This window comes from Anser brachyrhynchus (assembly GCF_964034855.1).
Source record: "Anser brachyrhynchus genome assembly, chromosome: 12".
NCBI lineage: Eukaryota > Metazoa > Chordata > Aves > Anseriformes > Anatidae > Anser > Anser brachyrhynchus.
The window spans coordinates 17372410-17392917 of NC_137707.1; the positions used below are offsets into that span (position 1 = coordinate 17372410).

General features: G+C 36.2%; 1 protein-coding gene across 6 annotated transcripts in view; it reads left to right on the forward strand.

Moving 5' to 3' along the window:
- LOC308176757 (uncharacterized protein) overlaps positions 1-20508 on the forward strand; it is a 320082-nt gene that overhangs the window by 143147 nt on the left and 156427 nt on the right. The window contains exon 6 of one of the 6 annotated variants that reach the window (XM_080552906.1): positions 14348-18735. The exons of the other annotated variants lie outside the window; for them this stretch is intronic. Coding sequence (XP_080409032.1) covers positions 14348-14357 — 10 coding nt within the window. The 3' untranslated portion in view covers positions 14358-18735. Of the gene's footprint in view, positions 1-14347; positions 18736-20508 lie in introns of those variants that run through there. 6 annotated transcript variants of the gene reach the window in all.

Consider the following 20508-nt stretch of genomic DNA (forward strand, 5'->3'; position numbering starts at 1 on the left):
AATAATAAAAAAGAAAAGAAACCATTTTGCATGAAAACATGTTTTAACTGTATTTGTAACACTCAGTAAATAAATTACAGGTTTTATATCATTCAGAAAGAGCTGCAAGTGATTTATTCAGTTATTAACTTCACACGCTTGGAAGAATGAATTAAATACCAGTCCCTGTTGAAGGCTTTTGGATTATTCTGCCAGAATATACCATGTAAAAGTTTTGGCAGCTCAGTGTATGTTGCATGATGAGCAGGAGGATTTTGGTGGAAGCTAAAGCAGATGGGTCTGTATTCTGACAGTTTACAGCATCTTATAAATTCCATAAAATGAAAATGAATTATGTATTATTGGGTTTACATAAGGTCACTGAACGAACTCTGACCCTTCTCCTTTCTCATTTGGCTCAATTATTAGATGAAATGACAGATCTGATCTCTTTTCAAATTGTATTAGAAGGGGCCTCTTTATTTTGCCCTCTAGCAGCAATTCTCTGACAGAACTAGGCAAGTGCATTAATTATGATTGATTTAGTAGGTCTATAAGGTGATTATTTCTCAAATTCTACTTCTGTGCCAAAACCTTTTGACCTCTCTCAGGCCACACAGCAAATGAAATCCATAAGAAGATTTAAGAGGGGACTGACCAGCGCTGCAGTTTCCTTCTGCTGTTTGAACTCAGAACACTTTGAGACACCAAGCAAATCCAAAAGATTGAGTTACGAAGACATAGTATGCTTAAAATATTTAACAATTTTATATCTCTGTTTAGAGAAAATGGCATGAAATTGATCGCAAGGGGAAAAAAATCTCCCTTTGGCGGGGGGGTGGGGAGGATAGAGAAAAAGATTTTTTACTTCCTAAATGAGACACAGTGAAAAGATCAAGATGCCTCATATCAAGACTGTGCTGGAGTATGTTACGTTGCATTGAGAACAGAATTTCAGTCACATTCTTTTGATAAAATGGCAAAATAACTGCAGAAGTCAGTTTAAAGGTCAACCTTTCTTGGTGTGACTATAAATATTATGGATCACATGTGTGTACGCATATGTGTATACACATATTTATATAAGCATAGTAAAGAATACAGTTTGAAACCTAATCTGAGTTCAAAAAAGAGAAACTGCTCACCATACAGTTATTCATTCCTAAGTAACATCAATCCTTTGTTTATAAGCTAATAGAAATGGGAGTCAGGTTTCCAGATAGACCACTCTGATTATGGAAAGCTGACTTCTCTGGGAGGCCTGCAGTAATAAGCCATACAATACAATAATTCGAGATATGGGTGTTGTGTAATCAAGTCTTTTACAGCTCTGTTGTTAGAGGATATGTGAAGTGAGGTAAGTTTCTTCAGAGCAAAGTTGACTGGCCCTCAAGTGCTGGCTCAGCCCCGTGCACATCCATTCTGCCTCTTCTCTTTTGCCTGATCTAAATTTTTGCGGAGTTGCTTCTTTTGATAGCTGATCCCTAGAAATAGAGGCAGGGGAAGAAGATGGATGTAGAAGTAGGAGCACAGAAATAGGGTTACACAGACTTCTCACTTGCCGGAAGATCTTGCTCTATTGTGGGAAGAGTCAATGGTGTGAAAATAAGAAATGAATTTGTTTTTTAATTTGGAAAACCAGGTATTTGCAAGGCAGTATTTGTGAATTGAAATCTTGCTAACGCTCGACAGCTAAAGCTAATCTGTATTTACTGAGCATACCAGTTTCAAGATATTAATTAGGATTACTGTAAATGTATTTGGGAGTTTTTCATATACTTGCTAGAGGCTATTGTTGTTCAGGTAGGGCTTTCATGAGCACCTGGGCAAAAGTCTGAGAATCCAGCTAATCCAAATGAGTTTCTGTTTTTAATCTTCTTGTTGGTTTTAACTTCCTAAATGTAAGACTAAATAAAAAATAATCAATATTAGAACTAGAAGAGTATTTCAGACAGTTTTCAGTACCACACAAGTAAGGAAACTTTGTCTGCAGTTTATCATACTACAGCAAATAATTTAGTACTACCAGAGGGTGACGAATTCAAAAAACAGCAGACTAGGTGCAATGTTCTGTGTTGTTCCAAAGATATTTTTAATTCAGTTTCTTAGTGTTTTCCTTTGATTTACTTACAAAAAGCCAGATTTGAATGTAAGTAATTGAGCGGTGTACAGGTGTTACAGAAGGAGAATTAATTAAGAAGATAAACTTGTAAAAGTTTACTTTATGTTCATTGTAGATTACCATGATAACTCTCAAACACCTTTGTTTCCCCTAAACATATTGGAATATAAATGTGATTAAGACTTATGATTACACCTAGAAAAAACAATCTTGCTAGAATGTCAAAGTAGCGGATGTCCTTCTGTTAAATTACATATGTTTCGACAAAGTATTCATGAAGCACAGGATAAATAAAGAAAATATCTTAACACTTTTTGATGTAGAATAATTTAGGAATTGCCTGAGAATGTAGGAGGTCTGTGTTCACGTCTCTTCCATGCTTGTTGAGGTAAGGTGACCTGAGATGAAAATCTCTGCTTTGAATCAGGCAAAAAAGAACATGGCCTGGCTCCTGCAATCCAGGAAGCATCCTTGCTGCTCAGTACATGCATTCATGCACGAACAATAGAAATGGGAAGCATGATACAATTCTGCTTCTATGGCGCTCTTCGAAGCAGCATTTGGGATACTTTGACCAACACTGTTTGTGACTAGTGTCATCCTCTAGTCAGATCCCCGCTAGTGACACTGTTTCAGGGAAACAAGATCTTGGGCAGTTTTCAGCTAGCCTGTGCCAGGTTACATCAGCTTGCTTATTTTGGTATCTGTATTCCAGAACTGTTGCTGCTGACCACTACCTTCAAGTTCCATTGCCACTGCTAAACTGCATGTGGTGCCTCAGCAGAAATTTGGGATTTGTTACTTCACTAGCATAAATGAGAACACTACCAACTTTTTTAGCAATGGGCTTCTGTTTGAATTCTAAAACAAAAAAAAATATATATTTAAATAGTAAAATGTGGTTTTAGGGAGAAAAGTGCCTGTTGAACAAATAATTACTGAATTTTCTGGGGGATTCCTTACTGCTTGAATTCATCTCTTCAGCCATGCAAATTTCTGTGCTGGAGAATGTGCAGAAACAAGAAAAGCTCAATAGATCTTAGCACAAATCCTGACGTGTTGAATGGTTTGGCTCGGTTATCACTGTGCTTTGCCAGTAGTCTTGGTAAAGGCGTAACACCTGCATTAGTACTCGCTTCTCTTCCTTTTAGATGATACTACTTGTAATGAATTTAATTAGAAGATAACTGTACACCTGTTCTCAAAGATTTGCTGGCATGGGCACTTCACCTCTGACATGATATTTCTGATGTCTAGATTTTGGTCTCATATTGAAAATTAGATAAAATTTGTAATATTCAATATTTGACACAGGAAAACAAGCTGGTAACTGAAGCAAATGAAATAAACTGAACAAATTAAATAAAGTGCCATAACAGGGACCGATGTTCAAAATACTGGGTTAGGGACACAACGGGTGTCTTAGCATTGTGTCGGGAGCCAAGCACAGGCTTACCTGTGCACTTGACTGATAGCTACTCTTTGATTTATAGGTAAGCAACCCTCAGTAAGTCAAAATAGAAGTACCAGTTGGCCAAGTCAATCATCTTGCTTCATTTTGAGTTCATTCGTGCACTCTGCTTCAGGTATAAGATGATTTGAAATGCTTAACTATTTCAAATGATTCTCAGCTGCTCATGAACTTCATTGCTTTTCAGAAGACAAAATATGCCTGGTAGGAGATAGTTCCAAACCTAGGCAAGAATGTTGATCTGGAAAATAGTTCTGTTTTCCTTTTTCTTGTTATTTACTGAAAATACCTGGAGATATCAGTATTTTGAATGTTGAATGATTTGGAAAATCTGACCCTGAGGTTCTTGAATATTTTTAGAGGTTGGTTCACATTTATTATTTATTTTTACATCATTTGGGTTTATATAGCTTTGTGAGGAGAAAAGTAACTGAGAAGTAAAGCATAATAAAAAGATGGTTCATTTTCAGAACTGATTATTCAAGTGTTCAGTGCCACCATTAGAATATTTAAAAAAGACCAGGTTGTATTTTTACTGTATTAGAATATGCATTTTTTTTTTCCTGAATTATACAAAATCAAACAGTTGTATTCTGCTTTTTGTTGGTGGTGGTTGTTTGGTTTAAAAGATGGTAATTAGTTCAGCTGCAGCTATGCCTTTTCATAGATAGAACTGTGGCAATCAAACAAGTAAGCTTGCTTATTGATCTTTCATTAAATAAATAAGAGGTCTCAGGCACTACAGTTACCATTTTCACACTTTCATAGACAATACTGATGCTTTTTCTTCTTGATCTGTAACCTGTTCTTCTGTTAGATGACAAATGCTCACAAATAAGAACTCTATACAAAGAAAGTATCTAGTCAATTTTTTAGACACTAGGAATTTCCCGTGGGATATTTATGACTATCCCATTCCTTAAGATATAAAATAAAGGAGATGGGAGAATGGGGAAGGCTGCTCCCACATTAAAGGCAATAGATGTATAGCCATTGTGAAATTAAATGATGTTGTCAGGCATGGTATATTATTGCTTTCTGTGGAGTTCTTAGGGAGAATACATTGCTGGGCTTACTACATTTGTGATTTAGTGTGTATGTGTATATATATATATTTATAGTCTGAAAGTCTTTAGAAGTACACAAACTTTACCAGTGATTTCTATGTGAATGCAGTGGAAGTCTTTTTCCAGGTATGACGATACTAATATTAGAATGATATAGTTTGATTTCTTTCCTGACAGGTTTTTGCTGCTACAGTTGCTATGTATTCTAGATATTATATGTTAAGATAGACTAAAAATATCTGCATAGTAAAAATAGCCTTTCAGTATTACATCTCAGGAGACCAGTAGTAGCTTTGTATAGGATGTCCTACTGTAATCAACCATTTGGGTGATGCTAGTCATCTTCAAGGTAAAGTCCTGCAGAGGTGCATAAATTTTGAGATGTTCCTTAATTTTTTTTTGAGATGTTTCATTCACACCCACTTGGCAAAATTGTGTCAGCAGTCTAGTAGCTAAAGTTCTTTTTTTTTTTTTTCCTGCAACTTTATGCTTGTCCTTCTATATGTAACTAAACACTAGTGTTTGAGGTATAGATAGATGGGTACTAATATGGCCTTTGTACAATATTAAGCTTTCCAGGTCAGAGGACTGGAGAATTGTTTATATGGATTCTGCATGGCTCAGTGTTCACTTCTGTCTAAGTGAACTAGAATCAGCTAAGTCTTATTTTTAACAAATAGAAGTTAATATTTCCCTTGTCTGATTATGTCAGACCAAGCTCCAAAAAGCATTGGTATTACAGTTTATAACTCTCTTGCAAATAGGAACGTTATTTATGAGAATGGGTATTGTTCGTTTGTGAGCAACCTGAGCTTCGATCTGAGCTGAGGCCATTGCTCTCAATACATGTAAGAGCTGAAGCAAATTGGAAATGATGTTCAAAGGTTACATTTTTTAATCTCTGGGTTTCTTTTGCCTTGTTTTTAGAGAGAACTTTCTGCGCAGAAAGCTCCCTTCACTTGGCTTGAATCTGAAAAGAAAATGTATTACATTTTAATACTGACACAAACAAATGAGTTGGTTTTAGTTTCTGTCATCCACAAACCGCTGTGTTTATAATACCACAAGTATATTAATGGACAGATTTAATGATATATATATTATTTCTGTCAGGATCCTCTAAATTACTTTTGCTACCACAAGGCACAAAATGATGATGTATTTCAGTGAACAAAGGAAGGTAGGTTACACTTGTAGTGCCCATAAATTCTTTGTTTTAAAAACATCAAGGCCTTTGATACAGCACAGTGCTTTTCAGGAGATTTGCTAGTAAAAAATAACCAGTAGGGTGGAAGGTTCCCTGATGTGCCTACTTGTATCACATTTCCCTGGCCCATTTTTAGCCATTCTGGAGGTGGCTCTGCCTGACCTCCTGCTTCAGTACAGTTTCTTGCTTTTGGTGGATGTCAGCACAGCTAGCACATTAGTGTACCAAAAATGATAAATTTGAGATATTGTTATGTTTTGTTTTGGATCCAGAATCACCTTACCATAATCTTGGAAATCTTTGTGTGTGAAGTGTTTCAATCAGGATTATTTTTTTTATGCACTTCCTGTCTTAAACTGTCTACTATACAAGTTTGTTCTCCATATTTTAGTTGATTCCTACTTGCACTTCTGATAGTTGGCTTGTCTCCTCCTGCTACTGTTTTGGGTTTTGTTCATTTCTGGAAAAGGTTTGAGGAATGAGAGGAGGGTGGCAGAGGTAAGAAAGAGGTTCATTTGCATATTTGTTATACCAGCTTTGTAAGAGACTTACCACTTCAGCATTTTGCCATTGGTTTGCAGCTCTGTCACCATCCAAAAGCTAGGAGTGTTGTTAGAGATTGACAGTAATTTCAGAGCCTGTAAATCATGAGAAGAGGGGAAATGCTTTGTCTACTTTTAATAGTTTCAACCTGAACACTCATATAGAAGGAACATTACATTGCCAAATCAGGCATTCAGAACCTGGGCAAGAGCCATGACTCTTGCCTGTACTACCTCAGTCTAATCCTTTGGAAGAAAAATAGTATGTGCTTATGAAATGAATGCTTGTAACAAGAGAGTCAATTTAAGGTTACAAGGGCAGTTTGGTACTGCACAACTATTTAGTACTCAAAACTGAATACTTGACATCTCTAAAGTATATTTTAGTGTAGTTTAAGACAGAAATTGCTTTTTAATTGCATCTCAAAAATACAGCTACACCTTCATTTCTTCCTCTTCATTGTTGTGATAAGCAAGGTCCAAATCTTCTCTCCATGGCAAAGATCTCTCCTTTGTGAATAAACCAGAAGGAGATGGAAGTAGTAGGCAGCTTATTTAGATGAAGCTAAACCCAAAAGTACCCTTTATGGCAGCCAGTGTAGCAGTTCACGATCACTGAGAAAGAAAATTCATGCTCCTCCTTTCTCCAAAGCTACTGGCAGAAAAAAAATAATGTGGTTGTGGTAATTGTGTGCTTACTCTTCCACTATGTGGTGTAACTGTCACCTGTAAAGGTTTGGTTTGTTTAGTTCAGCTTTTTAAATCATAGATTGTTACAGATGTTCTGTTTTTAAAGAAGAGGTGTGTTTCAGTGATACTATGCTCTACTTAATGTCAGAGATTTAGAAAAATGATTTGGAAACAGAATGAGCCTTCACAATTTATTAGGCAAAACATAATTAATCCCTTGAGGAAATACGACAGGGAGATGATGCTCCACTCTTTAAAAACATATTTATAATAATTTTTAAAAATCCATTTTCAGGGTTCCTATACACATAGTTTTGCCTTCAGATATGCTCACACAGTCAAATCTCTAGCTTCATAAGCACATTTTTACTCCAGTCTTCTCTGGCAACGATTTGGGCTGTTTTATCTCTGATCTTCTCAAAAAACCTTGATTTCTTCTATTAGACCTTCCTGCAAAGAAAAAAATCATGAAGGAAATAGTCTGCTGGGAATGTATTGCAAACAGTTTCCTCTTTCCATCTGGAGATCTACACCAAGTAGAGTAATCTTAGACTCTAGTTTGACTATACTTTTTTATTATTCTCACTTTTTTTTTTATCTTACTTGAGTGCCTTTTGAAAGAAGATGGGGGCATCAGACATCTTGGTATTTGTTTTGGGTGAACTTAATCTCTTGTATATTTATTTGTTTTTGCTTGTGGTATGAGTAAGATTGCGTTGGTTGTATTTTCAGTTTGATACATTTTTAGTTTATGGCAGAGATGAGTAGAATTTAGTTAAGTCTTCTATCTGTGAGTTGTTGATCTGAGTAAATAAAATCCCAGCTAGTAAATAATAGTTAGTTGAAGATTACAGACTGTGTGCAAATGGCATAAATTTGTAAGTGTTTTAAAAATTTAAATAATCAGATCAAAAAAGCAGTAGAAAATTTTCCAGAGCAGGGAAAAGGTTTTTTGCACTAAATTGCTTACTGCTCTTTACTTATATTTGTTCATGGTATAATCTAGCATTTTGGACCAGCTGGCATTCTGTACAAAGTAAGTTAGATCTGAGGAAGATGATTTTGATATAAATTGTACAATGGGATGGCAATTACTGTTGTCCAGATGAGTAAAAGGAAAAAGTAAAAAATAAAAATCTTTAAATCAAAACTAACAAGGTAATGCAGCTCTTTAATGGAAAGGTTGTTGAACTGTTCCCACAGTGTTAACTGATACTAAAGAATAATTTGCCTCACACTTTTCAATAATTCCACATGAATCTTTCTTGCTCTGTCCTGTAACACTTTTCTTGTTTAGAATATTAGGAATCTTAATAAAAGGGTAGAAACATCAAAGTAATATAATGCAAAAGGGGGCTTGAGAAAATAATCTGGACACTTTTATATTCAATAACAAAATATAAATCCAAAGCAAGATTCTGAGAAAAGGGGAAAGGGGAAAAAAAAGAAAAACAAAACCCACAGATGTTCAACTGTTCATTACCCAAATCTTTGCAAGAAGCGATTGAATAGAATTACCTACAAAGAGAATGTGGCATTTTAACATTATACAATCATGTTCTTCATGGCAGGTGACATCTATCTCCTTGACGGAGACTGTATCTCAAAAATACATTCACCGAGCTGTCTATAAATTCAAATAAACCCTGCAATTTAATTTTCAACATATCCATATGTTTGAGAATCAAGCTTTCAGCAGTTGAGTACAGTTTGTGTTGATACTACTGTACCCAATGAATAAGGAGGAAACAATGCAGTGGCACTGCAGCTATAGCCAGGTTTGGCAGGGGGCTGCAGGAGAGAAAGGATTTGTCTGAGTGTTCTGGGTCTAATTCAAGATCCAGTAAATAGCATTTCCCAGAAGTTCATCCTTTCGTGTTTGGTCAAATGCAACATTTTTCATGGTTTAGAAGGAACTATGTCATTACTCAGTTAGAAACACAAAGAACCAAATGTGTCATTGTGTACCATAGAAATGCAGCCAAGAATCTTTTAAGATAAAATAAAACCTTTAATTCTTTAAGAAAAATAATACAGTAGAATGCGTATTCATTTAACTTCTTAAGTATATATTTTCAGAATATCTGATCAGTTATATTATCTGTAAGAGAGAGAACACCTGAGACAGCTGCTGCAACAAAAGGAAAAATGCAGTAGTTATTTTTCGTTTTTCAAAAAGGCATTTCCAAAATAAGTCTCATTCCTTTGTGCACATCTGATTGTATTGTTGCTAATGAAAAATGATATCTTCCTATAAGCCATATTGAGGCTGAAGGAACAGCTTCAAATAATGAATAAATAAGTAAGGATTTGAACTGAGGATTTGTTTCTTTTCTGGAATGTGACTGATACCGTGACTCAGGAAACAGCCTTACAATGGTAGGTCTATTCACACGGTCACTAGCATCCGTAAGAGTGCATTGGAACCAGCCATAAAATTTTGAGCAGTTTAAATTATTGAGCTATAAATTATTATATCTCAATAATATTCATAAGCAGAGCTACACAGGACTGATTGGGGTATCAAATGGTCAGCAGTTTCATTCCGGGTATTTTGTGCAACCCATTGCTCTATGGTGGGAATGTGTTATTTGGCTTCTGGCATATCGGAATGAAAGCCGTTAACTCTTGAGTACCTATTTGGTCTAGATTGGGCCTTGACTACAAGCCAAAGAGGGGAAGGCAAAAGCTCACTCTGTCTTGATTAACCAAGATCTTTGAGCTGGGAGGACATGTGAGTTCGGATCAGTGTACCCATTTGCGTGCTCCCTGAGACAGATAACCATAGGCAGAGTTTTCACTCGTATAAAAATACTTTTTTTTCTCCCTGGGTATAAAAGGAGCAAGGAACCATCCTGCACCCAGAAGGGTGGACTATCATCACTAGATCTCCTGGGACTGTGTTTAAAATAGATCAGTTTAGACAGCATTTTTTTTATTAGGGTGTTGCAGCCAAGCCTAGAGAAGGCGTAATAACTGTTCATGAACTGCATACAAACTAGAGCCCATAAGCAGAACTTAATCACCCTTAACAAGTTAATAGATCAGCTGTAGTGCTCCCTTCCCTCTGCAATGGTCAGTGGCAACCAGCTCAGAACTCTGGTTCTCCAGGGCCAACTCCTTTCATTAGAGATGACGTGACAATCTGCTGTCAGACCGTTAGTGGTTTGCTACCTGACAGACAAGATACTATTTTTTAATGTCTCTGATCATATTATGCTATTTATATTACGCTATTTCTTCACTTAAAAGGTTTCTGAGCTGTCCAAAAGTACCAAAAATTTGTTACTGATACTGGTCATGATACTCTTAACAGTTACTGGCAATAAATTTTCCCTGCAAGGTATATATTTAATCATTATATTTATATATAATTAAATATATATATATATTTATGGAGGAGAATTTGATGTTGAATATTCTGGTTCATCTAACATGAGAAATGAGACATATGTCTAGTTAATTAATTATAAAAAATATTTATATATGTTTAGGTGACCTGATCTTAAAATGCATGTCTTCATGTCTTCTTCATACTGTTATTATGACGCCTTCAGATCTGAACCCTGGCCACTGATATTTTTTGAGATAATAGAACTATGTTGACTTATCTTGTCAAGCATATGGTCCTTGAATTTGTGGAAGCTTCTGTGTAATATTTCAGTAAACTTTCCTATGGTATTAGATTTTGTTGTGGAACAACTACACAGGGTACTTTACCTTACTACAAATCTGTCACAGAGGCTGTGCTTTAAAAAAAAAAAAAAAAGTTATTTTAAAAGAAATTAATTAATTGCAGTCCTTGAAAACAATCTTGTAACATGCAGTTAAATTCTAATCAGCTGCAATTTTCTGTTCTTTCAATTTTCATCAGCCAGGATCGTTCTTATGTATAGGAATTTTCTTTTGAAATCTTCAGTTATTGTTGTTTATTCTTTCTTTTTTCAAAAATATTTTAACTGAAAAACAAGGGAGCAAATGTTGAAATAAATATGCAGTTGTGTAGCTTTGAAAAATTTATTGCACAGCTGGGGGCATTTAAAGAACTTAATTAACAAGCTCCAGCCTCAACATTCTCTCTCTTTAAGGGGAAAAAAAAATCAGTTAAGGTTTGTCCAATTAAATTTTTAGGAGAGTTTGCAGATAAAAAAAAAAAAAAAAAAAAAAAAAAGGCTGTGATTGTGAGCTTACAGTTTAAAAAGAGAAGCTCCAGAATAATGAAAACTTGCAAGCTGATTAATTCAGTGGAAAGCTGTTCTGTGCATAGTTTCCACAAACTCATAAGCACTTGGGCATTTTTAGCCCAAATTTAATTATAGCCTTTGATAATCAGGCTTCGCTCAAAAGAAATCCCCTTCTTCCCATAATACTTGATGATGTAATGCTCTATTATAACTCAGAACTCTTCCCCCAGCACCAAAAACAAGCCGTCTTCATGTCAATGGAAAAAAAAAAAAAGGTGACCTCTCCTCTCACAGTTTTACATTTCATGTTCTGCAAACTGATATAGATCATCCAAGGTTGTCTTGGTTTTTTGCCTTTTTTTTTTCTTTTTATTTTGCTACTGGCTGAAAACAACTAATAAAGGCTCAGTTCAAAGCCGTCTATTTCTTAGTGGGGGGGAAAAGATGTTATTCTGACATCATTGCTCTGAATGAGCAGCCTGTGGTTCATACAGTATACGCTCCCCTGGAATGACAAATTTTCTGCCTTTTTCTTGGGGGGAATGTTCAGGCAAAAAGAAAAAAATGCATAAGAGAAGCAAAGAAAATTCATTTGTATAAGCTGGCCCCCCTACTGTGGAATTTTCAATTATATATATCTAATTATGGCTGTCAGTTGATGAATTGAGAAAAGACATTTTTTGTCCCCCCTCCTTTTTTTTGTCTCTTCGTCATCTCTTCTGTTAGAATGATTATAGCACACTTACACAACTAATTGCCTTACTGCTTATTAGTGATACAATTATGCAGGCCAGACTCCTTGTGTGAACAACCATCTGCAGAGAAAAAAAAAAAAGTGACACTATTCAAAACTATCCATAATTTAACCAATGTTATTCCAATGCACTGAGCTCAGACAATTGTTGGGCCTTCATATTTCATACCCACCCTGGAAAAAGAGGGTTGTGGGTTTTTTTCTCTTTTCCCCTCTCTTTCTCTCTTTTGCTCTGTGCACTGATTCACCTCTTTAGACCCACTGTGAATTGGAAAGAAAGGGAGAGAAAAAAAAAGTGCTTCATATGTCAACAAAAAGGAGGGAAGTGAAGCATGGCTAATGCCCATTCCTCCTGTGGGCAATTTTTCTTCAAATTTTATACTAATAGGCATTTTTTTTCTGCTTAGAAACAGTTGAGAAAGTGCAGATGTCCTGACCACAGAAACCTGTGTATGTACATTTGCTGGCTTCTAAATGGTTTTAAAGCAACTGATGCACAACACAGAGTGGAGCAGAAAGTTTCCAGTGCATGTAATTGGTTCTCAGGAGCATGCGAACCGCAGGTCTCCTAACGCTGCACCTGGCGTGGCGGCGTTGGAAACCAAGTAGGTGAAAGCCCACAAGTCAAGACAGAGCTTGCGTGTCGCTGATCAAGCTGATGGGGAGCACCTTGATGCCTACAAGATGCCACTTTTAAGATGTAGTTTCCAGATAAATGTTAAAATGGCTGCTGGGGCAAGGGGGGGGAGAATTGCATGGGTTTTGTCATTTGCCTTAGTTCCTCAGCACAGTTGTGTTTTTCATGTCTCTGAAGTGTCAACCTACTGTTATGATATTCTCAGGATAAGTAGGAAGAAAGTAAGTTGTTGTGTAAAATGGAATGGTTTTAGTCTGCAACATAAGTAGGAAAAAGAGCATAACTTCAGTGCCCGTCTGTCTCAGTGAGTGGGCTACAGATGCAGAAGGCTCATAATTCTTTTGGCTTACTGAATTTAGCCTGACTGTAAAACAAGGGAGAATGGAGAGGTTTACAATCAGTTTTGGAGATACAGTTACAATTGTCTTGGAGATACTGTTAGAAATGCACGGTTCTTGTATTTCCAGACTTTTAACAGTATCGGTGAGTATGTCAAGGGGAGGCCATCAGAGGGCTGAAAAAGGAGACTTTCCATCCCATTGCCATCATTCCTCCCCCTCTTTGTGCTTGTTGCACTGTCATCCTCACAGCAAATATAGACTGAAGTACGCATATTTATGCTTTTTCTTGCACGCCTAGAATGTTATGGCTGTGGAGGTGTGTGTTCTCATAGAAGCTTTGGCCTGGATTTGGAGAGCTAGGATTTAGAAATTCAGTTCTTCATCCTGATTCATTCAAAATAAGCATAGTGTCATTTATCTGTAACAATTTTAATGCAGTGCCCTGTTATTGTGAGCATGCCTATTAGAACAAGAATGAGCTCTATTTGTCTTCCAGTAGGGTTCCTGCAGTTTTGTTCACGGAGTCTCTGAGGGGGCTCCTTTAATCTCAGCGATTTAAATGCACATTCCAAATGGAGAAGTCCAAGTTCCTTAAAAATTGCATACTTCTAGTATCCTATTTCTGTGATGGGAGAGTTACAAACCCAACTTCTCATGATTCTAGTCTTGAAGTTCTTAACCTCGAGTCCTGAAGGAAGAGAAGCACTGCCTTGTAAATTTGTGTTTTCTTAGGCCTTGGTTTCAAGGATTGCACTTGTCCACAGTCTAAATAGGACTGTGCTTCTGCAGTTCTGGTGCAAGCCTTTTCTGGTATGTGATTTCTTTCAACTTCAACAAATCAATAGACCATATTATTTATTTATTTAAATGTATCTATCTCAGTACAACAGTTCCTAATAATGCCAATAAGAATCTTGCACTGGAAGAGTTTGCAGAATTGAAATGGATGTGTTCTTGGCAGTATTCAAGTTTCCCTCACCAATACAATCTGTAATACCAAAGCTGAGTAACTCAGTTTTGGTCTTTCTGTTCTGGGAGGTAAACTTCATTTTTCTTCATTCTGAAATTACAGCCTAGATCAGGGGAGTAATAGTGGACATGGTTACTTGCCCAGTACCTCAGAGAACACTTGCACACCAAATTGTTTCATGTTCCTGACTGTAAAACATACTATTAATACTTCAGGCAACCTGATCTTCTAAGAGGCTTTGCGGATTTGCTTCTTCACTTAAGTATGGATGACAAAATATCTTTGAGCTGTGTTGGCTATGTATCGAGTGGTGCACTGCTCATAGCAGTTGAGAGTTGTGACACTGTGTTTCTCTCACAACACGTGTTTTTGGTACTCTCTAGAGAGAATTAACTGAGGATCTGCAGATTGAAGAAAAAAAAAAGGAAAAGGAAAAGAAGAAGAAGAAGAAGGAAAAGAGAAAGAGAAAAGAAAAGAGAAAAGAAAAGAAAAGAAAAAAGAAAAGAAAAGAAAAGAGAAAAGAAAAGAGAAAAGAAAAGAAAAGAAAAGAGAAAAGAAAAGAAAAGAAAAGAAAAGAAAAGAAAAGAAAAGAAAAGAAAAGAAAAGAAAAGAAAAGAAAAGAAAAGAAAAGAAAAGAAAAGAAAAGAAAAGAAAAGAAAAGAAAAGAAAAGAAAAGAAAAGAAAAGAGAAACATCTGGAAATCCTCTGGGTGTCATGTAGTTGAACAGAGGAGATACCAACAGGCAGATCAAGATTTTCTGATGTTACAACCTATTTCATAGTTCCTGGACCCTTCTCCATGACGCTTTAGTAGCAATAGAAATGATATTGAGCAACAAGTAGGGAAAGATACTAGTGGTAGTTAAAAACAGTATAATGATACCTGCATGCAAGACAGCTGAAATATGCTGAGACAGCTTTAGTGCTATGCATAACCCCCACATTCTGTGTCTTTGCATGTTTCAGAATATTTTTGGATAATTTTTGTATGCATGTGTAGATTGTCTTGAAGCAATCTAAGTGTAGTATAACATGTAACTTCACTTGAGTTTACCTGCTAAAAACATATTTTGAAATGGGATTTTTCTCTCTTTACTAGTTTTACCTGTCTCATTTACTCACTCCTGAAAAACATACAAGACATGCACAGGCTTAATAAGTGTCAACTCTGGGAATGTGTTAAAAATACTGCTCCAATATTTCCTTCGGCTTTTTGAAGACTCAGAAAATGGTTCCTCAAAGGTGTGAGGTGAAGGTGTGGCAATGGATGGACAGTTCTTTAAACACCATCCATTCCCACCAGAATCTGACTTTTAAACTTGCTCTGTATCTATGCTACTAAAATATGTATTAAAGTTCATTACTTAGACACCGTCAGGAAGAATTTGCCATAGGAACTTTATCACTAGTGGAGAAGTTTGAGAGAGAGAGAGAAATGTGCCCTGTATCATTTCAGATAGCTGAAGATTTTCTGGAATGTTCTCCATATATTTTTAAAACAGTCTCACATCAGTGGGTAGGCACACCTTCGCGATGTAGGAAATCTTGCTTCCAAAGTTTCAAATTCCAAAGTTTCTAAAATTTTGATGAATACTTCTGACTACCGAGCTGTTGAGTAGGCTGGGTGTTGTACTTTGTCACAAGTTTTTTCATGGTAAATGAAAGAACATATTAGTTTTGTTTCTCATTAAATGCAGCATAATTCAAGGTCTTAATTATTTATGATGCAGATGCCTTTTTCCCTACCAAGCCTGCTGTTAAGGTGGTGTGCTCCTTTTGTGCTGCTGCTGTCATCCACACGCTGCTTCTTGGGTCTCCAGTAATTTCTGTGTTGCATCACAATGGCTTTCTGTTTTGAAGAAATCCAGTGGATATGCATGGAATTTGTAAACACACTTAGGTGTTCCTGAAAATCGTATGATTTTAACATCTTCTGTAGTTTGTTGGGGCATTTCCTTTGTGATCTACTTCAGTGTTCAGAAAATTTCTTTGGAAACAATGGATTGTAAGGGGACTTCCATTCTCTTCAGTTTCATGTAGAGGGGTTGGAACATACAGTAATAATCACAAGCTGATATTTTACTTTTTTTTTTTTTTCCTCCTTCCCCTCCTCTGTAATTACAAATCTTCCTTCACAGACCTTCTAGTTTCTGGTCCATTTTACAGTGGAACATCTGTGGGAGTGTGCTGATGGCCATATCTTTTGCCAGGTCTGTCAGACATTTGAGTTAGCTTATTTAAGTTAAAATGCCCAGCATGCACGCTAATCGATTGTAAGCAGATAAAACTGCCTTTTTCAGCAAGGTTGTATTCAGACTAGGGAAGGGGAAAAATCCTGTCCCAATAGGAGGAGAGTCAGTGATATAATTTAACTTCTCCATTTTTAACAAGCTCGCATATTAAGATAAAGTAGGAAATCACAGTGGCTTTCTCCATATAAAGTTCTTGCTTTCAAGTCTTTCTTTTTCAGTCAAGCAATTTTATTTATACTTTGTTTCCTTGCAGTCTGTGCAGACGTCTCTGTTAGTCACACTCTGCACTGCACAGTAGATCTCACTATGCTGACTATTCTACAAGATTTTATGCCCATTGTTTTCTGTATAAAATTGAGAGTTTTGTTAAGTCATTTATTTAAGGAGGTATTATGTCAGGAACCAGCCTTGTGAGTGTTGACACATATGCTGTCTGCTGGTTTGGACTTCTCCCCATGGATTTTGTTTGTCCTGTGGAGGTCCATGCACGCTGGGTCATGACAGTCGCATAAAGGGAAAGCAAGTTTGGCTCTGCAGTTTTCTGTCCCTCACCACTTCCCAGTGCTGTTCATGGGCATGGGCATTCAGAGTGGGAATGGGAGAATCAGTCTTGCCACTTTATTATGAAAAGCTACGATCAGGGTTTAGGATCTGGTCCTACACAATATATTAAAATAAATGAGAAATAAAATAACAAAAATGTATTTGACTTTGTTTTGAATACAAAAAAAAAAAAAAGGATTTTGAAGTAAAATAAGATGCTGAGCAAGACAAAATCTCTTCATCAGTTTTTACTGAAAATCACTATGATTAAGTAAAAGAAGAAAGGCTCAAGTTTTTTCTTGAGCCTTTCTCTGAACGCTTTCAGGGAGCTCCATAGCTTAATGGAAATGGCTCTAAAGACTTGCAAAATATGTACTTTCATCCTGAAGGTAAAGTTTTGCATTTCTCTGAATTATACCTTAAAAGAATTTTTATGGATTTTTTTCTAGATTTTTCCTCTCTTGGCTTTGAAAAAGGTTAAGCAAATGCATGAAGTAAACAGACTAAACAGTATTTTTTTTCAACAAAGATGGGAACTTTTCCGCACAATTCTTATGCAAGAAGTGTTCAAGAACGTTTCCCGTAAATAATGTCAAAGTGGCTTGAGATGGGTATGAAGTAAATAAAGTAGCTGACAAAGGCGGAATGTTAGAATCTGGGGAAGAAAATTCCAGGCATGACTCTGCTAGCAGAAAAACTGAGTCTTTCACTTCAGTAATCTTTTTATTTTGAACTTCCCATCACTTCTTCAAAGCAAATGGTCATAATAGTTAATTTCTGACTTGTATTAACGCACCTTTTGTAGGAAAAAATCTCCAAGATTAGATACCCTTGGTGGTGGGGAGCATTGGGTTGGTTTATAAGTGCATGTACGTATGTATATACACCTAGTGTGTATGTGTATGTACGTACATATGTATTAGTCCGTGCACTGCCTTCAGCTTTTCATTTGAGTTCTGTTTTTTGAGCTGGCAATCCTAAAACCAAATCAACCCCAAGTGAATTTGTATGACCTTATGTTAAATATTTGAAAGTATTTAATAAAATAAAAAAAAAAAAAAGCCTTCCCCCCTGAAATCTCTTAGTTTCTTTTGATTAGTCAGACGCTGCATTTCTTTCCCCCCTGATGTTTTTCGTTTTCAAGTTGACCAGGTCTAATCTGGGAACCAACATGATTACACCAGCACAGGGACCTTAGAGAAGCCATGTGCTGTCACCAGTACTTTAAAAAAAAAAAAAAATATCATGGCAAGTGAAATAACTTGCTTTGGTTGAGAAATCACTTAGCCTGTCATTATTTTACACAACCAAATACTGTGCTGGCCATAATCTGCTGCCTTTCAAGTAGGAATAAAATACATTACTTATGCAGTGGATGTTTTTAATGTAACAAAGAGAAGGAATAAAAATGCCTTACAACAGTTTTATTAAAAACAAATTCCCACAGTAAATACATATACACTCTGGTACCATGGTGAAACAGCCAAAGACATCACTGTTAAGTGCTATGGGAAGTACTTATAAATTACTCGAAATAAAAAACATTGTTGCCTGGACATCAGGGTTGAAATGCTGCAGTTTGTAATAAATTAACACAGAACTTCACTTCCCCTCCTCTAACAAAGCAGCCATTTGTCTGAATAACCCACATTCAGCTGTGAGTTATATTTTCACAACTGCAACTGCATTCATTTGCAAATCATTCTCCAGTTTTAATGCTCAAGTTTTAAATACCTTAAGAACTAATAAATAAAGCAAAGTAGAGCAAACAGTTGGCTTGTAGCCTAAAAACTGGCCTAATTTCTGGGGGGTTTTCTTTCTTCTTTTTCCTCTTTCACAGTAATTTTGTACGTCTGACATTTCTTTAAGCCGTGTTTTGTTTTTAGTCTGAATGTTTTTTCACAATATTTAAATTTAGTGAGAACATTTCATATTACCAGCAAAAATAAAGACTGTAGTTATTCAGATTTTAATATTAAAATGTTTGTAAGGATTTAATTCCTTGACTAGTTCAGAATAATCTTTGAGTTACCTTGAGGTTTTTTTTTCTGTTGTAAGCCACTTTTATCTCTTGCAAACAGGTTTTTATTTTCGTTGGTCCTAGGCTGTATTTAGTAGTTTTACTCTTGAGAATGGAAGTCTCTCATTTTGCTAGATTAATTTTAAATATAAATTAAAAAAAAAAAAAATCTCTATAAGGGAATCTGCTTTCATTACACGTTGAGTAAAAATGAAATACCATGCTTTATGGATATTTAAATAAGCCCTTCACAGTAGTACAATACAAACGTTTATTTACAAAATTTGAGTTTAGAGGTTATTTTCCTGGCATAATTGAAATCTGGTTTCCATACACAGAATCCTAGGCTTTGTTCCACTTACTCATTTTGTTTTGAATAAATTCCTGTGGGCATGCCTGAAAGGGCTGGTAGTCATTTTCAGGAAGTGAAATTTAGGGAGCAGAGTTCCTCACTGAGACCACTTTAGTTTAGAATTGATCAAGTTTTCCTAAAAGAGGATTTGAAACACTTCTGAAATCTCTTTCCTCCTTTTGCAAGGGTAGCCTGGCTGCATTGCAAAGTGTTCCTTTGTGTAACCATAGTGTCCTATGAACAGAAATATACAATTTTAATGCAAAACCTTGATTTACAGAAATATCTGGCGTTCATATTACGAAGCATTACATTCATGGCCATAGAACTAAGAGTATCAAGGTCAATTATTTGAAACACTTTGTTTTAAACATAACTGCTTCGTTGTAAATGGTAAAAGCATTTTTTGAAGAAAAAGCATTCTGTTCCCACTTCCTTTCCCCTGCCACCCTGCATACCTCCCAGTTAAATGCATGTAGTTCAGTAGTATACATACCAAACACCTATATGCTTAAAACTTCGAACTAGTCTCACCTCGGCCCACAGACTTCAGTGTCTTGTTTCATGAACCATCTATGCTAGTCTGTGAGTGAAGTACCATTGAAGGAGGCAGTTCTGCACATATCTTCCCTCCTGCCCTCCACTTCATTTTGAAATGAAGGTGTCTTCTGGCTGATCCAATGTAAAACTACTCCGTTTTTCTCCATCTGCAGTGGAAAATTATCTATATTCTAACAGATCTCCCCCATTGAACCAAATGGAGAAGGAAAAAATGAAAATACCTGGATGACCAGATGGGAAGGGAAGAGTGCCACTTTTGAGATTAGATTTCTTAGATTGCTTTAGTTGTGACATGAAACTGCTCCCGGTGACCTACCTCACGGAACTGAAGATGGGCTGAGAAAGTGAAATTCATCTTTGAAACTGGGCTACAGACAGGATGCTATAATGCCTCAGGTACTTGTGTAGTCTGTTAATAAACTGGCTGCAACTCTTCAATTAATTGTTTGGTTTGGTTTGGTTTTGAGAAATTGATCTTGTCTACTCATCCATCCTATGGCCTTGATAACAGCTGATTATATTCAAGGCTCTCCTAAGCAGATGTGAATCTCTTCCTAAAGAAAATAAAAAGTATATAAATGTCCTACTAGCTCTACATAGTGCAGAGCTCTGTAAAGTGGTAGAGGCTGCATAGCAGGGATGATTTTAACCTGAGATGCAGCAGTCCTGTGTAATATAGTTAAGTGAATACTACAGAGACAAGCCTTGCTCACCTAAGAAAACCAATTAGTACCTTGAATTCAAACAAAATTGTTGAAAAGAAGTGAAGCAAGACTACTCTGTGAAAACTGCAAAGAGCTTTTCTATTGCATGCTA